This window comes from Leptosomus discolor, chromosome 4 (genome assembly GCF_034619465.1).
Source record: "Leptosomus discolor isolate bLepDis1 chromosome 4, bLepDis1.hap2, whole genome shotgun sequence".
In the NCBI taxonomy this organism is placed as follows: Eukaryota; Metazoa; Chordata; class Aves; order Leptosomiformes; family Leptosomidae; genus Leptosomus; species Leptosomus discolor.
Genome location: NC_141394.1, coordinates 7,720,383 through 7,735,704, shown reverse-complemented (window position 1 = coordinate 7,735,704; position 15,322 = coordinate 7,720,383). Strand labels below are relative to the sequence as shown.

General features: G+C 38.3%; 1 protein-coding gene across 1 annotated transcript in view; it reads left to right on the top strand.

The window, feature by feature from the left end:
* LOC104353757 (bifunctional heparan sulfate N-deacetylase/N-sulfotransferase 3) overlaps positions 1–15,322 on the top strand; it is a 62,776-nt gene that overhangs the window by 44,055 nt on the left and 3,399 nt on the right. The window contains exons 6-11 of the mRNA XM_009960449.2: positions 2,667–2,849; positions 4,000–4,096; positions 4,976–5,099; positions 9,059–9,233; positions 10,249–10,419; positions 14,781–14,890. Coding sequence (XP_009958751.2) covers positions 2,667–2,849; positions 4,000–4,096; positions 4,976–5,099; positions 9,059–9,233; positions 10,249–10,419; positions 14,781–14,890 — 860 coding nt within the window. The remainder of the gene's footprint in view (positions 1–2,666; positions 2,850–3,999; positions 4,097–4,975; positions 5,100–9,058; positions 9,234–10,248; positions 10,420–14,780; positions 14,891–15,322) is intronic.

Here is a 15,322-nt window from a genome sequence, read left to right as displayed (position 1 = left end):
TACATCTCTCCCAGTTCCATAGCTATTGTCAACAGACCCTCGGGAATGTCCCTAGAGTAGGAGGAAATGGCTGGCAGGTTGGCAACACGTGCGGTGAGCCACCTCTCGTAGGGATCCCTGGTGTGCAAGGTGGTCCAGGATCCTTCTCAGAGAAGTATGAATGCGCCATTGCAGCACTGGGCTCCTGTTCATTACACAGGCTGCTAGCTTAGCCTGTAGAGACCTTTTGCAGCTCAAAGGAAGAGTAAATAGTTCTCAGGCCTAGGTCAGGCGAATTAGGGCCTGGATCAGCAGCATTTCATGGTTCTATGAAGCACGGGATTGTGGTTTGCTCATTTTGCACATGTAATGTTAGTGATTTTACTAGGAACTTGTTTGCACAGTATCAACAGGAGGGGAAAAAACTTTCGTTCAGATTTTCGTGGAAGGTAGTCTCAGCTGATCTGTAATAATTTTGGTGCCATACAGAAGTAAAGGAGACCTTTTCTACAATGTAAAGTTGTATATTAAGTCATGTATTTGGTTACACTAAGTGTGGACTTCTTCACAAGATTGAATCATTTATGTTTTAAACCAGCATTTAATCATGTTTCTTTTGGTTGTAAATAATTAACCATTAAGTACTTGACATTAAAAAAAAAATAACTGTAAGATGGGAACTAAGGTCTCTGATATCTTTTTCCCCTTCATTGACCCAGTTTCATATGCTGGCAATTACTTACAATGATAAGTCTGATCAGTTTTTCAGCCTCCACTCTGACATTCTTAAAATTATAGTGATAGTCCCTTCAGGGAAAGAATAATATATATTTTCCCCAAGCTAGCAATCTTTTCAAGTTCTCTTGCTTTTTCTTCCAGTGCAATGCTGTAGTTGTTGGCAGGTAAGGAGTTGCCAGGAGGTGAACTGGCATTATAAATGTCAGAGGTCAACCCACGTGTAGGAAAGAAAGAGGCTGTCAAGAAAACAAGTTAACCTTTTTTGTAGAAACCCTCTGATTGTATCTGTGCTGAGAACACCGTAGTCCTATGGCCAGTCTGTTCCTGCTTTGAGGACTGACATAAAAAAGGAAACTTGAAAAGGTTACACGTTTGGCATAATGCTTATTATTGGTTGCCTAAAAGGGAGGGTGTTTGTTTTTCAATCTCACTCCTATCTGAAAAGAAAGATTATATCCTAATGACTTATCAGTGTATATCTTCTAATTTTACTTGAGTCAGACAAACTGAAGCCCTCAGCTTACTTTATAAGCCAAGAGGTGTCACTGAATGACACTATTAATAAAAGGCATTTCCTGTGTCCATTCACCGCAAGTACCTGTAGCGTTACAGTTAGGCATTCGAAAATAGAAGTTCAGTAGCTTTGAACGTTTTATATCAAAGGAAGGCAGTGTTTCAAATACTCTGAAACAAAAGAATACAGCTGTAGGTTCTAGTTTTTCATTCTTTTCTTTTTCCTTTTTTAAATTGAGGGCTGGAATTCCTTTACAAAAGATTAACTTCAGTTCCTGAACTGATTTCAGAATTATGGCCATGATAAGCCTTTTTCTTTTTCAAGTGGCTTACATCAAGTTTTACTTTAAATAGAAATTGCCCATTCATGGCATTAGCAAATTTATTTATAAAGAGAGTCATGTTTCTGATTTTTAATGTAAATTAGTCTGGAGAATTTATCTTGGGAGAGTTCTCCTATTAAAAAAAAATCTCTGCTAGAGAGGCAAGGGTTTGCAGATTTTATGTAAGAACAGACTGTTTCATCAATGAAAAAGTACTTTGAAAATTGATCATTTTGCAAAACAGGTTTCAATTGTCAGCCCTTCCTCAGTCCTGAGAGACCATCCTTGCCATCTGTATTCCTGCTCCCCGCTCATCAGCAGGGTTTGCATGCATCCAAACATGCCTTTCCTGTGAGAAACCTTCACGGCAAGCATTGCTTCCATGGGGAGTGTGAGGGTGCAGTTGGAGCAAGGGATGTAGCAGGGAGGATTTATCTGAGAAGCAATTTCACAGTAAGGTGTTGGAAGAGCAAAATACAAGCAGCCTTACAACTGATGGATATTGAGCCTGTTATTATTTGGAAGTATTTTATGCACAATTATTTGAAAGTACTCGGGTTTCAGAATTTGTTTCTGCGTATGATTCAACTGTCTGCCCAGTGCTTGCAGAGTAGCTTTGTGGAAGAGATGAGCTACTTATCCCATAAAACTTAAAACTGGAGCAGCAAGATTTAAATCACAGCAATAGAGGTCAGCTATCCTCTTGATCTGACTTCAGTTTTCCACAAAAATAAAATTCTCATTTTTAATACTGCATTTGTATTCCACTTGAAGTAAAACTGTAGGTGTTGCTTTAGCTGTATTCTCTATTAAGTAAATTTACATAAAGATCGTGTAAATATTGTACAACCCCAAGGCAGGATTGCATATCCTAGCTCACACAGAGCTCATATTACCTGTTCCACAATTTTCTTCATTGATTGCATTGAGTTGACTTGAGAAGGAGGATGTAATTCAGCAAAGAGCAAGGACAGCAAGATCTACGTGAATGTGATCAAAGTCTTGCAGCTCTAAAAAGAGCAAAAGGCAATTAAATTTATATTATCTGTGGTTACACTGCCATCTAGTGATACAAAGAGTCAATGTCTGCTTGCTTTATTTTGTTTCCTAAAGATTAGCATCTTCATGACACATTTGTCCAATTATGGAAACGACCGCCTGGGGTTATACACCTTTGTGAATCTGGCCAACTTTGTTCATACCTGGACAAACCTGAAACTGCAAACTCTTCCTCCGGTTCAGTTGGCTCACAAGTATTTTGAACTATTCCCTGAGCAAAAGGACCCTCTCTGGCAGGTAGGCAGGCTTGCTGATGAAGAGATCAGAAAAAAAAAATTGTCTTGATGGTGTTTTTTGTGAAATTCTTTGTCTCAGTTTCTTGTAGAGAAAAGCAGCAATATTTTTAGATTTACTCGTTGGTTCCATAAAACAGCTTACTGAAGCTTCAGTGTACGTGATTGTTTTCCCTGTTGCTTAAATCTCCATAGAAAGGTTATGGAATTATTATATATTAAGATGTGTGATTAAAATTATCTTTAATTCATTTTATTTGTAACTTTAATTGCTTTTAGAAATGTGGGATGTGCAGGAAAGGCATGTTGTGTTATTTCTCTTCTCCTTTTGGAACTAACTCTTCTGCTTTTGGCTACCTTAGTGCTAAAACTGACTAGCCAAGTAGAAATAGATTAGATAGATTAGAAAGTTATTCACAAATGGCTGAGAACTGCCCAAGCAAGAAGTTTAGCAGCACTTAATACGTTGATGTTATCAAGTCTGCTGCTTGATTACCCCACTCTTGTAAGCAAGTGAATTGAAAATATCAGGCACGTGAACCTGCTAAGGCTGCAGCCTGCACTGTCCTTGAGGCTGATGTAGCTTCGGCCCACCACCCAGGGGAACGCCTTCGTGTTCTTTTGGCACGCGCTTGGCGGCAGTTCAGCCAATTCAGCGGAGTGTCCAAGTGCTGTAGGCACATGTGTCCCTACAGTGGTAATATGTATCCCAAATACCATCGTGTTGAGGTGACTTCGTAGAAATATTCTGAGGAGCAAGCTTTACTAAATCAAATATTACAACATATTTAAGCTTGGTCACTCAAATGTTTTCTAGCGTTGGATGCTGAATACAATCTGAATACAAGATTGCAAATTTGGATTTATACATTTTTAAATTCATGCTGTTACTGAATGAAACATTGAACTAGGGGGAAAATGTCAATAATTTTGCATACTGTTAAGAGAGAATGAATTTTAAAAGTTCATTTCCATTTAAAAAATGGAAATTAGCTTGTAGCCAAATGATTTGAAAAATTAGAATTACTTAGATAAGACATGAACAAAGAATATTTGTACATTAGTGAAGAAATGGTAATTTATATAAGCATAATTTGAGATCCTTATCTGGTGTGATTACCAATGAAATTCTTAGTTGTTGTTCTCCATTTTAGAATCCCTGTGATGACAAACGGCACAGAGATATCTGGTCTAAAGAAAAAACCTGTGATCGATTACCAAAATTCTTGGTTGTAGGACCCCAGAAGACTGGTGAGAGTTTACTGTATTTTAACAAGATAGGCTATGTGAAAGTTCAAATAATTATACCAATTAATCACTTTTTACTCAGACTGCTGTGTGGAGATCTTGATCATCTAATAGCACTTTTTATTTTCAGAGATCATCCAAATGTAGTTTTAATAACCTAAGTTACAACAACAAACAGTACATGTATTGAAAATGCAGGGTTCAGGTGCGTGTTGGATTTTTTTTTTGGCTTTATGTCAAAATGAGTAACACTTTGATAAAGAGAACAACAAGGTAGACAAGATCTTGTCAAAGCAGAAGGAGAAAAGGACAGCCATTTTTCAAATGGTGTACATTCTTAACTGCAAGTTGTCTGTCCTGCAAGTGTCTTGTTTATAGAAACTTGTTATTTCATGGTATTTATTTCAAGTCAAGAAGTTCCTAATGGACAATTTCAATTGCAAGGTTGCAGTAGTTTATAAATTAACTTAATGGTTATTTTTTTTCTCTGTAATCAGAAAATTGCGTATGTGCTTCCTTTCATCTTCACCAATCCTTGATAGGTACTGAGTGCCAGATTTTTAGATTATTTTTGTGTCAGTCTCATAAAACCCAATAATTATTTTTAAAACACAGTTATTAGAAGTGTGGAAAACAGATTTCAGCATTGGCGCTCCAGTTTCTGTGTTAACTATTTACAGTTCTTTAAACATCTTCAATTTAAAAGCATAGAAAGTACAGAGTCTTTGATAACATCAATTGGCATCCCCTCACTCAAATCAAATGGAATAAAGCTGGTTTAGTCCATCTGCAGGTATGACACCACCCCCCCCCCAAAAAAAAAAAAAAAAGTGTGTCTGTATGTATTTTTTTTTTAATCTTGGACTTTTATCCTATTTGCAGGTACCACAGCCTTGTATTTGTTCCTGATCATGCATCCTTCCATCATTAGTAACTCCCCCAGCCCAAAAACCTTTGAGGAGGTACAGTTCTTTAATAGAAATAACTACCACAGGGGGATTGATTGGTAAGATGGGTTATTAGTATAAATATAAAAGTTTATATATGTTAACAATACAAAAATGACATTACTGTTGGTAATGGTAACTGCTTATATATAGAGTGAGATAAAAAAATAACCTTCAGTGTCCTTCTAGAATGATAAATAAATGCAAATGAATAACAATCTTACTACAGAATATCATAAATGCACCAATTGTTGTGAGGCTTTCTTGTAAATATCGGTATATCAGTATATGCAAAACAGTAACAAAATATGTACGTCTTATTACACGTGCCTTTGAAGTTGGGACGGTAATGGTTGTTAGTTGGATGTATGCAGGCAGAAATTATGTTCCTGTTGGAAATCATATTTCTTAAGAGAAAAAAGGTAATATCAGAGAGAGGCAATTTTTTTCCTTTAAGTAGGATTTAGAAATAAGTTAGGTAAAAGGGGGACAGGGAAAGACTCTCAATATGTTTTTCAAAGATCAAGTCATTAGGAGAATGTTCGTGTCTCTGTAGGGTTAGTAGGTGGTGTTAAAAAAAAGAGTATGTGTCACTGCTGCCATGTTCACTGTGGCTACCAGGGACTCACCAGACATAGCTGCACCCAGAAGGTCGTTCTTGTTTTCTCTTGGTTTCCGAAAGTGCTGCAGTATAGAGCACCACAAGATGAAATGCGCTGGCATGCTGTAGTGGCTGGGGAGCACCAGTAAGAAATTATTGATATTTTGTCTTGTTTCTTTTTTTCCCCCAGTTTAAGGGAAAGTAGTTTTATTGCCTTTGACTTTGTATTCATCCATAAAATTAACAGGGTGAACACTGTTATGTGGTCTTAGTGCAGATATGTCAGATCCAATTTCTTAAGTCTCTTAGTTTTTACAGAGTTATAATTTTGCAGCAGATTCTTATTACAAAGTGTGGTGAGTCAGCCAGTTGTTACCAATAGAGAAATGCTAGCTGAATGACTGGAAATTAGGAAACTGACTCCTTGCTGTTGAGACTTTTGAAGTCAAAGAAGATGCCATGCAAGGGAGGCGTAGTAGGTCCACACTGATGGAGACAGCCTAAGTACAGTGTGCCAGTTCTTCCACAAAATCAGTGTTTTCATGTTGCTAGAAGACCAGTTTGCTGCTTCTCTCATTCCTCCTGCTGTATCCACTTCCCTAACATGTAGATACAATTTGTCTGCTAGACATGTGCTGAATTACCTTCGTCTTAACACAGCCCTGGTGCATGAGGCTCCCAGTGGTCAACCTGTACAGACCAGGCACATCCTTTTCACACGTTCTGCTTCTACAGCACCCGTTTAGCTATTTCCACCTCTGCACTACATGCCTCACTCACCCCTGCCAGGTTCTGACAGTTAAGTCTTGGATACTCAGAACTACCAGTTGGTGTAGTTGCTTTACTCTTAGATCTGCATTCTCTCTGCCAGACAAAATCTCTCAGACCTTCAGTCTGGTATTTTAATGCTGGCATGTAATGAGCTTACCAAATGGTAATTAGATACGAGGCCATTTTCTATGTCCATTCGTTCAAGTCCATTAATTGGCTAGGATTCTTTCAAGGCAAGAGTATGCACAAATAACAATCGGTCTCTTTTATGGTTGTAGAGATACAGCTTTTTCCCAGAGCTGACTCTTAGTCTTTGCCCAAGCTTATATTTAGACCAAGGCTAACTACAGAAGCAGGAAAGGGTTCTTTCAGCCCTTGGCAACCTCAGTACTGCCATCTTGAAAGAGGTATAGATGTATATTGTAGTCTTCCAGTAGAGATGACAGAACAGTAAGAGGAGAACTGATCTTTCTGTTCTTGAAATGGAGAAGTCTAAATAGATCAGTTGTGCATTTCTTTATGTAAGAATTGTTACAGATTTCTTGGACAAGTTTCTGTAAAGCCTTCTCAGCTTTGCCTTTGTCGAGTTTAATAATTGTCTCATGAATGAGGCACTGAGCAAGAGTTCTGCAGTCTGTGTTCAGCAGAAATGCTGAGCCTAAACTTTTTAACCTTGTCATATCCCACCTGGTCCAATCTCTTTACCATTTTTCACTGACTTGACATCAACTTCTACTTTTTTAAAATTTAGCACGTTATCTGAAGAATTACTTCACTTTTTTCCAAAATTTGGTGTAGTGCCGTATTTAATGTTAAGGGTTTCCTTATAAGACTGTAGTCCTCATTGCCTTGTCTTTACTCAGTCTGCTACCAGGACTTCAGTACAATGGCATCATGACACCATACATGATCTAGAGCAGATTTGCCTGTAGTGCCTATTGCCTCTTTCAAAGCAGGCTTTTTGCTTTGCTGTTGATGTTCTGGTAAAACATTCTAAGGTCACACAGTCAGGTTGAGTCATTAGTTTCTAATTTATTTGTGAGCAGAAATTGGTACAGCTTCATCATTTTCATCAAATCAGCCCTAATTTTTGGGAAATAGAGTCCATTGTTCAATGTTTCATTTGATACATTTCATTTCATACAGTATCATATTCTCAGATATTTGCATTAGATAGACAAAAACAATTAAACTAGCAGGGCAGTGGCAGCCTTTCATTCTGTGCTGTTTTGTTGTCCTCATTATCTCAGCACAGTCTGCATGTGAGACTAGCAATAGCTATGCAGCATTGTAGCAGAATGTTTGAGTGCAACTTTGAGCATATTATGCAGGAACATGCCCATCCGTCACCCTTCACATGACATCATTCAGGTCTCTCTGATACAAGGTAATCTACGAGCTGTTACTCTTAATGAACCCCCAAATATTATTCCTTATCTAACACATAGAAAATTGTCATCTGAAGGCCAGCTCAATTTTCTTGCACAGTTCTGATGACAGGTGTCCATTCATGTGCCAAAGCAGCACAAAACAACAACTTGACAATGTTTGCTTATGTATACGTAAAAGTTGCTCGTGAGAATTAACTTCTCGGAATCGGGTGTCACAGAGTTCCATTTCTTTAAACCACTGTAGTTTCCTTCTTTTTCTCCAAGTACCTTGTAATCAGTGCCTGTGTGCTAATGAGCACATTGTGAGATCCGTGTCCTAAAGAAAACGGCGTGTGCATCAGTCCATTCCATCTTACCCAGTCTTCTGGACTTGGCTGCAACAGTCTCAATTTCAAAGCCAACAAGAGCACGTCATTTGTATTAGAAGTAGCTCACATCTATTCATAGGATGAAGTCTAAGCACTGGAGGAAATTTCAGTCCTTAAGCATGATCTTCAGAAGAGGTTGTTTTAAATGGCATTTATTTTATCAATACAGGGTTCAACTGAAAAATCAAGACTACCAACACTTCCCATTCATTCTTTTCCCCAACAGTAATAAAAGTGGTGTGGGGGCCATGGATAAAGAAGTCTGTATGTGACATAGCAGATTGATGGAAGTTAACTGCAACTTCATAACAGATGCGGAAAGCTCACCAAGAAAACTGAAAGGGACACAACACATGTTTCCACAAAAATGTGCTTTAGGAACAATAAGTGAAAGGCGCTGTCACTGCTAAGAAACCTTTTTACCTGATGAAGCTGTGGGGGATTTTTTCAGTGTATCTTCCCCACATAAACGAGATCTTTTCTGAGTAAAAGCAATTCTGATACTGAATATCTTTTTCTTACAGTATTGCACTGTAATTAATGTCAGCAAAAGGCCAAATCTAGAAAACTCATTTTCTACTTTTGACTTTGATAGGAGTTTGTTCTGACTGAAAAGTGAGAATTCACTAATTTTAAGAAGATATATGAATATTGCAACGTTTTCATCCAGTTACCAAAAAATAGCTGCGATGTCTAGTTTTATGTAGTGAGAAGAAAGCTGGTACCAAGTAAAATATGATCAAAAATACAATGTGAACTTCTGTTTGATTTTATTTGGCAATTAGGCTATTATTTTAATTGATTAATCTAGAATAAAATGCACATAACAGATTTGTCAACCTTTGTGTGACTTTCAAGTAATTCTGAGAATGATATTGTTTTCCTAGGTATATGGATTTCTTCCCTACTCCTTCTAATGTCACCACTGACTTCCTCTTTGAGAAAAGTGCCAACTATTTCCATTCTGAGGAAGCCCCTAAGCGAGCTGCTTCCCTCATCCCCAAGGCCAAGATCATCACCATCCTCATCGACCCATCTGACCGGGCGTATTCCTGGTACCAGGTATGCACTCCTGAACAAGACGGGCAGGTGCAAATCAGGGTTTCCACCTTGAATCCTCTCTGTATATCCTTTCAGTGTGTATGTATATAAAGGGTTTGGATGATATAAGCTTTTATTCATCAGACAGTGCACCATATATGATCACCCGTGGGCTGAGGTGTCTGTCAATGTAAACCTAAAAATCTTTCAAGAGTTAAATTACCAGAAACCACCTTTTCAAAAATCTGCCTGTAAAAATGCTTACTTACTCAATTAATTTATGTAATCAGCACATACAAAAAACAGTTTATAGACACAGTTATCTAGTTTGTTATTAAATTATGTTATTAAACTTATTAAATACAAGATAGATCAAGGCATTTTTATTCTTCTGGTCTCTAGTTTCCACAGGAATTTGGCAAAATAATTGGTTTTTTAAAAAAAAGATAAAATTCCAAAGAGAACAAAGGTTTTGGAACTTCTGTGACGTATTTTATGGGGTTTTTTTGATGAGAAGTAATCACAGCCCTGAGTCTGATCCCGTAGCTTACCCTGCTTTGGACAGGAGGCTTCACTAGAAACCTACTGATAGCTCTTCTGACCTGAAATATCCAATGATCCTCATAAATACTCATGTTCAAATTTGCCTTTCTGAGTATTTACCTTGTGTAAGCTAGAAAAAGAAAATATGAAACTACTAGAAGCAGAGCTTCTTGTATGTGTGTTTATTATGCCCGATTCATTTGTACAAAATCTGCCACTTGGTTTATTGAAAATAAACACTTATACGTTCTGTTTTGTTATTGCTAATATCAGTCTAGCTTTTGGTTTCTTTTGATACAAATTATATTTATAGATACAAACAATGTTTATCCCAGCATTTTTAATGAATTAATATAGATGAGGACTTCTTAACTTAAGTAACTTTTAATGTAAATAATCACTCATGGCCAGGTCAGTAAGACCAACCAGTTTTGTCTTTATTTTCCCAACTCTTGTGATCTGCAAAGTTCCAGCAATGTAACTTCTTTTACAGCATCAGCGATCACACGAAGATCCTGCAGCTCTAAAATTCAGCTTCTATCAAGTGATCACTGCTGGACCTCGAGCCCCATCTGAGCTTAGAGCTCTCCAAAAGAGATGCCTAGCACCTGGATGGTATGCTACCCATATTGAAAGATGGCTAACTTACTTCCCACCTTATCAGGTGAATAAGACTGTAACTTGACATCCTAATCTTACATATATGATATCCTGCTGTTGCTTGAACTCACTTGTACCCTGAACTGCATTTAACTTACAGCTGGTTTTCATTTGCTCATGCTTTCGTCACTCTGTCTGGCTCTGTCTAATGTCGAGGAAAAGAGAACCAGGCGTGCAGTACTTTGTGGTCTCTCTAACATCAGATGGTCCATCAGGGTTCCCAAAAGCAAAATTGAATAAAAATAAAGGGAAGCTGCTCAGTAATATTTCTGTCTACTCTGAGTGGTAGAAATATCAGTGAGCATCAAGGTATGTCAGCTAGGATATTGCCCTCCCTGCATGGGTTGAGATGAGTTTTAGTGTCTGAACACTTTGGGGTGTAAAACATCTTTTCCGTCTGAAATGAGGCTTACCACAAGGAAATGGATGTGATCTAGTGGTTTTGTAACACCTTAATAGTTAAATCAGTGTCTTCACCCACTTCTTGGTGCTTTCATGCAGTAATCTCCACTGTGTCAGCCCCCTTAGACTGTGATTGTAGTAGTAAATAAACCTGCGTCTGTGCAAGAGTTCACACGCTGTCCCACTGCTGTCCATACTGCTTGATTTTTAACACACTTCTGGCACACTTTGGACCTAGAGCAAAAAGCACCTTGCCAAGCAGTTGCAGAGCACAGTGAGAAAGCTAACAAGAACCTTCACCATTGGGGGGTGTGGAGACAACCAGTTTGGTTTTGCAGGTGAGAAAGTTTAGCAGCATGGATCCAGGTCATGCCATGCCATTTGGCCTTGAGACCAGAAAGCTGTCTCTGGTTTGTTTTAGTTAGCAATATAGATAAAGACTTTGTGTACATCACTGTGTTTGCCATCTCAGGCATCACCAGTTTTTTAGGTGAATTCATGTTTTGCCTAATATGACTTTTCTGCAACTGTCAAAGCACTGGGTCTCTTTCACACACTTAGTTTTTGGAAATTCTTCATACAGTGCTGTCCATAACAGCACATCCACATATCAGAGCCTCTTTTGGGACTTTCATGCACTGAAACAGTTTGGCTTGTTGGTGTTCCTAAACATCTACATTTGGTATCTGTCACTGATCCTTAATCCTCAATGGGTTAAGGCAAATTTCTCTGTGTGCCTTTGACAAAGGGTGTGTGCTTACGGACCCATAGGTTTCAGTACAGGCAGCATGGAAGCAACCTGAAAATTGGGTCTCCTGCAAGCTTCTGTTGGCGTATAACATACAGATTGTTAGCTGCCTTCTGGCCCTTCAAGCCTCAGAAGATGCACATCTTAAGCCCCGAACATCATGTGATATACAAGACTGTGCAGACAATATCACGTGATCAGTATCTCCTTGGTAGATTTATTTCTGGAATGGATTTTTCTGACATTAGCAGTGTGTCTGGCACTGCTCCCCACCAACATTTAAAGATTACTTTGCTTGAGGGAGGTTGGCTGCAATCTGAACCTTCTGTTTATCCAGGACTTGCTTAGCTGAGACAAGTTGGCTGGAGTCTGCACCTTCTGTTTTCCTAGAGCGTGCCAAGGAAGCTCTGATGCATCTACTTGGTGTTATTCTTCACATATTCGCTTTTGGGCCAGCCTTGCAGACTTCGTGAGATACTCAATACTGTAATATCATGATACTCGTATAAAATTCTGTACGTTATGTTTTCATTCGTTTTTTTCCAAAAGTAACCCATGAATATTGAACAATATGCATTGTCATACAGATTTTTGCCAGATTTTACATCCCACAGTGATAGCGAAGAACCAGCCCTGGGTAGCATATGTTTTCTCTGTAAAAATACTAGGGATTAACTTGCATTGCAAAAGCAACGGTATACAGTAGGCCATATCCAAGCTAGTTAGCAAGTTCAGGGCACTGCTGAAGCATAAAAAAGCTACATAAGGCAGACCTAAAATCAGCTCAGCTTAAAAGTACAGCCTTATCTAAAAAAATGAGAGCCTTTCTTCACCAAAAGAGCTCTCACTCAGACAAGCTAAGGCTATCTATAATTTTTTAAGTTGCATAAATTTGGGGGTCTCTACACGTGTGCCTGAATTGAAGTCTTAATGTCCATTATGAAGGCAGCAGGCATATACAGTAAGTGGTAGAAGTAGCAACAGGAATAGGTAAGGTTCTGCTTTTCGTTAGAAAAGTGGTAACAGCACACTTTGTCTTGCACGGTAAGAATTTGCAAATCTCAAAGTACTTTGCAAATTTGGGGTCCAGATGTTTAGAATTTTGATTGACTTAATTTATTATCTCCTAAGTCATACAAAAAGTCCTCTTTTATCTGGCCACCGAGTCAAATCTCTAAAAATTCAGGAAGCTCATGTCTTTCAAGTTAATTTCCCACGTACAACTCATTGTATCAATGCAGCCATGCAGAAGGAAAGAGGATCTAGCATGACAAACTCCCTCATAGGTATGTTCATGCACCAGCCCTGTAGGAAATCAAGCTGATTTTGCACCAGCCATCGTTAAATGGCCAGTCTGAAGAACTCAGGCTGTTTATAAGCTGTTCTCTTCTCCAAACTGTATTTTTCTCCTCTCCCACCATGAAGACTTTTAGACATGAAGTCATGTACAGTGGGAGAGCAGGGACTTAAACAATCTCTTCAGCTATCAGCAATATTACAGTAAAATTATCAATATGCTGTGAAGTGCCTCAAAATACTTAAACTGTAGTATTTTCATTATATATGAAGCTATCTGCTTTGTAAAAAATGACACCATTTAATTTTTCTACTTTTCCAATCATGAAATGCCTTAGATTTTGAGGAATTGCATGAAATCACATCTTCCTGAGATCAGGATATGAATAAATCAGTACAAGCGTGGAAAAATTTTGCTTCAGTTCCTTACAGCCTCCCTGAAGATTGAGAGGGAGCATGTTTTGTTACCTGCTCCTTGGAAATGTCAGAAATTGGAATGATTTTCCACTGGTAAAACTTTTCCTTAAAACTTCTTTTTTTGGGGGTGGCAGAAGTGGGAATGGCACAGATACTTATCCCTGTGGTTTTTAAATAGTAAAAAAAAAAACAAAACCTCACTCCTTTTCTTTCAGATGGAAAAATCCCCCATTTGGGATGTGTTTTGACCTCTGTGCCATGAAGCACTTAAATCCTGTTGTCTAAGCTTATGTCTTAGGAAAGCAGTGGGTTCATTTTTGGACTCAGGCAGTCATCATGCATCTAGTTGCAAAGACTTCTGGAATGAGCTACTGCTTTCTGAACAGCCTGATACTTCCACTAATCCACATCTCTAAATCTTCGTGCTATATATGGATAATCCCAAAGACCGATCTTTCAAAAGAAAAGACATTTTCCCCTTTTTGATTATGCTCTGAAATCTCATAGTCTTGCAAACCTCTTAAGTTTCATCCAATCCTGGAAGCAATTCATATGATTTTAGCCTCTCTGCTTGCATGGAAATGTAAAAACAAGCTTCAGCACTGCTTGCAGAAGGAGATTATTGAACCATCTGCAAATCTATTTCCCCTCTCCATTACTAAAGCATGGTGGAAAAAGTAGAGGTGTGTCCATGAGAGGAGATGAATGCTTGACTAATCCATTTGGGACCTTGCTTCTCTTCCAACAGTCAGAAAGACCCAAACTTGCTGCACCATTAGTGGGGCATTGGGGCGTGATGCCACATTTGATAAAATTCTCAGGCAGTGTCTGTTTCACTGCAGATTCACCTCCAGGTAAAAGGGTGGCCCTTTTGTGTGTATATGCTCATGCACTTGAAAAGAAGAAAAAAGAAATTACCTATCCTGTACCTGGCTTTCTTAGGGAAGTGTTGGACATTCTGTATCTCTGTGTCCCTGCCTTAAGGGGCCCTCGTAACATCTGTCTTTGTATTCTCAAAGAAGTTTTTTTCATACAATTATGAGTTTGGAAGTGAGGCATTTCACCTAACATCTGCCTCCTGGTTTCTGTCTTTCTGGCCATTTCCAGTGACAAGCTTTTCAACATTACTGTAAGGTAAACGTGTTTATGTTTGTGTCTATGACAATTATAGGTTATTTCTCTAGACATCAATACCTTTTTTTCTTGGCTAGACAAATCTCAGTCAATTTCCCGTCAATATTTCTTCTCTTTCTAGATCCTTCACTGCTATTTCTCTCTTGTCACAACAGCTTCTGATTTAATATAATTTCAGATTTAATTAACATGGCATTTTCCCTGCTCGCAGGTCATTAATGATGATGACAATTAAAACTGGACCAATTATCATTCTCTGGGGCAGTACTCTCTATGTAATGAATGAGTTTGACAGAGGTGGATGTTTCAGTTTGAAGCTTGAAATAATGGATTCTAAATTAAACTTCCATTTATTTTATTTGTTGTAGTTGCTAATTATTGATGGACAGCAGCTGAGAACTGACCCATCTACTGTAATGGATGAAGTACAGAAATTTCTGGGAGTCTCTCCTCATTATAATTACTCTGAAGCCCTAACGTGAGTTAATTTAGTTATCGTTTTCACATGCTCCTACATTTCTAAAATACCAGTTAATCTGTAAGTAAGCTCACTGCAAAATAAAGCCTCTCATACGTCTCCTTTGAGCTGTCAATAGGATGCATTCTTCAGTGTTTGCAAAGAACACAATTTAGGATTAGATATTCTGTGAATCATCCAGTGAGCCACTCAGTGTGGTGCTTGACTGTTACAGAAGTAGCCCTCTGACGAACGGACAAAGTAAATAATTGCTTTGAATATTGCACATGAATTTTGGATGAATTGAAAGGAATTCTTTTTCTGTAAGTAGAACATGGAATGCTGACATGTGTAAACAGAAAGGAAAGAGAATTATTTTCTCCATTTTTGACGTTAGCTCCAAGACAGATTCAACAGTATCAGTCAGGAATACAGCATCCACGCTGCACATCG